The sequence below is a fragment of the Atta cephalotes genome, assembly GCF_000143395.1.
Source record: "Atta cephalotes unplaced genomic scaffold scaffold00006, whole genome shotgun sequence".
Lineage (NCBI taxonomy): Eukaryota > Metazoa > Arthropoda > Insecta > Hymenoptera > Formicidae > Atta > Atta cephalotes.
The window spans coordinates 4,134,508-4,137,758 of NW_012130070.1; the positions used below are offsets into that span (position 1 = coordinate 4,134,508).

Below are 3,251 nucleotides of genomic sequence, written 5' to 3' on the forward strand. Positions count from 1 at the left end.
TATATATATATATATATATATATATATATATATATATATATATGTATATATATATATATATGTATAATTGTACGTGAGATATATATATATACACGTATGTATGTATATATGTATATATACGTGTATGTGTATATGCGTGCAGAGCCCGTATCTCAAAGCATCACAGCGGTGAACGACATCAAACGACACCCGGTGGTCCCCTGATAGGCGTGCGCGATCGCAAGCTCGTTAAGCTCGCTTGGCCGAGTGTGGCTCGCGGAGAATACTAGACGTTACTACACGGAGGAAGCGGCCGTAGCGGCGCAGGGCGCACTCGCCACTCGAGTTCGTTTCCACCGGGAACGGGAACCGTGTACCGTCGGTCGACCGTACACGGGTATCCTCCGTGGGTTGGCGAGGATTTATCTTGCCGGGACACGACCGTCGTGTGACGGCTCGCGGGAGTCGCGCGCGACCATTCCCGTCGGGACGCACGATGCGTTAGGCGCGTATCCAAAACACATAATCATAAACCCGCCTTGTCGCGGCGCTCCGCCGTACGGGTTTTGCTTTGCTCAGCTTTGCTAGCTGGCCGCTGCGCTGGCGAAACACCAGCGAAACACGCGCGCGCGAACGTGGGGTCTCTGAAGTCTGAAACGACGCTCTCAACGCCTCGAAAGCGGAAGTCGCCTGCGCGCACTCGGCGAAGGGCGCTCGGCTCGGACAGGTATCGACAACGCGTACGAATTGTGCGTTACGTTACGTTGCGTTGCGTTGCGTTGCGTCGCGCTGCGTCGCGGGCTTCCGCTTACCTCCGATTACGATACGACGTAAACCAGCGGGCACACGGGCGCGGACTAACCGGACTAGCGCGGACGCGGACTATGCAGTCGCAAGTCGCAACAACTGCTAAGAGTGCCAAATGTGTAAAGCAGGTTTTACATTAGTTGCAAGCCGATCGCAAGTTTGTTGCGACAACCAATCTGAAGCTTGCGTTTTGAAATCAACGCTTCATATTGGTTGTCACAACAAACTTGCAATCGGCTTGCAACTAATGTAGAACCGACTTAAAGTGCAACCGCGGGCAGCGGGCGTACAGTCGTGCAGTACATTAATTCGCTGATCGAAAATAAGAAAATGCAGTACTAAAAAGTTGATAAAAAATTCTGAAAAAATTCTTAGAGTTCTATGAGAAGAAAATAAATGATTTTTGTCTCTTGCAGTTTTTCTGTAAAGATAATAGTATTTGAGTAAAAAATAAATGTCGATAAGTCGAGCCGCTATTATGACCTAGCGAATTAATGCACTACAGTGTACACTTTCGAATGCGCGGTATGTAGAAGGGATCGATTCTGTAAACAAGATGAAAATTACGAAAATGAACAAATTTAGGAGTTCCGCATAATAAAAGAAATAGGGAACAGAGAATAAGAATTTCAACCTATCAGAAACTGTGTATTCTACAATACAAAGTCCCTAACAGCACAAAGTCGACTCTAATGCCCGTATTCATAATCAGACCTTATTCTTAAGGCTTCCTTAAATTTATCTTTAGATATTCAGCCAAAATAATTCATATAATACCTAAAGATTCTCAGTAGCCAGTGAAATAATTCATAGAGTATCTAAAGATAAATTTAAGGAAGTCTTAAATATAAGGTCTGACTATGAATTCGGGCATAAATCAACCATTCTAGGTTGTGATCCGATTCATGCTCCAACGCTCATGAATAGCATTCATCCTTGTTTAACTATAGTTAAACAACAAGGACGAAATGATTCCACATTTAAGCTTTGTGAGCGTAAATCGTACTAGACTCCTAAAATCGATATTGGAAGGACGTCTGTACTTACAGTCAAAGGCCTGACTTAGCAAAGTCAACTTACAGTCGACATATCGACGTTTGTATTGTTAGGGATGATTTCTGATAGATTAACATTTTTATTCTCTGTTCTCTATTCCCTGTTCCTTTTATTGTGCGAAGTCCCTTACTAGGTGTTGACCAATGAAATTATTAGTAGTCTAGTAAATTCGCTTTTGTAATTTTCACCTCGTTTCAAGAATCGATTCTCTCGACGTCGTATCGAGAGACTTCCAAATCCTTCGTGTAGAATATGGATCTGTTCGTTTTACACTACTTTACGTTTTATCTTCCTTCTTTTTCTCTCGTTCTCTCCAATGTTGGGACAAAAAAAGGAAAAGTAAACAGTGCAAGAAGTTCAGCTAAAAGGAACAAATTCCATTGTAGATCAGATTATATAATACCAATTGGCTGGCGGGACAACCGTGAATTCGTGGCTGTGATTGGTCGATTTATTCATCGCTCAAACACTTGGCTTTTTCATTTCTTCCCGTAAGTTTTGCGCGACAATCTGTATAATTTATTAGGCCCAGTTTTACAAATGTAAAATTAACTTTAATCTCGGTTTAACTTACTATTTATCTTTATTTAATTCTAAGGATTCTAATTTTAAAAATTCTTAGAGTTTGACAAAGCTAAACAGCATTAAGTTAAATCGAAATTGAAATTAATTTTACTTCTGTGGAACCGAACTTTAATCTTATTATACATATTTAAGACTATTTTAAATCTGATATTAAAATTGAATTATAACTCCTCTTACGAATACTAAATAGTAGACAATTTTGAAACGAGATTTGAAACGATCTGATTAGTCATGAAGTGAGTTGCGACACTTGCGACATCTTTATATTTCGCAATTCTGCAATCGTGATTGTTTGTGTTGTCTGATTGCTACGTTTCATCTGATTTCATCATTCAATCTTCTGATTCTGGAATCGGGTTCTCGTTTTCAGCCACAATCGAATCATGGCATCGATCGTCGTACCGGCGGTATTTCGGTTTAGTCGTGTAATGGTCGATAATTTCTATCAAATAAATAAAAGTGGCTTACGCAGGTAAATTGTCACTTTTTTTCTCTGACGCGAGTCGCAATCAAATGCTCGTTGCTGAGTCACATATCGAGTCGGCACATTGAGGTTAACCGTACATTACCTATTTTGTTTTGTTTCCTGTTCGAGAACATAATTATCATTAATTAATGTTAAGGCTAATTAATTTTTGCTGTTTAACTTTCTCATGACGCGAAATGTTTACTATTTAGTATAAATAACTTGTCTATTCTATATGTAAAAGTGTAAATTCAGAATTTCTTGAAATTTTTTAGTCTAACAAATCATTAAAATTTTATTTATATATATATATATATATATATATATATAGAGAGAGAGAGAGAGAGAGAGAGAGAGA

General features: G+C 39.5%; 1 protein-coding gene across 1 annotated transcript in view; it reads left to right on the forward strand.

Annotated features, from left to right (window-relative positions):
- Positions 1 to 2,810: 2,810 nt before the first annotated feature.
- The window catches only part of LOC105626705 (grpE protein homolog, mitochondrial), a 2,337-nt gene continuing 1,896 nt past the window's right edge, over positions 2,811 to 3,251 (forward strand). Inside the window, exon 1 of the mRNA XM_012208003.1 lies at positions 2,811 to 2,899. Within this exon, the coding sequence (XP_012063393.1) occupies positions 2,811 to 2,899 (89 nt within the window). The remainder of the gene's footprint in view (positions 2,900 to 3,251) is intronic.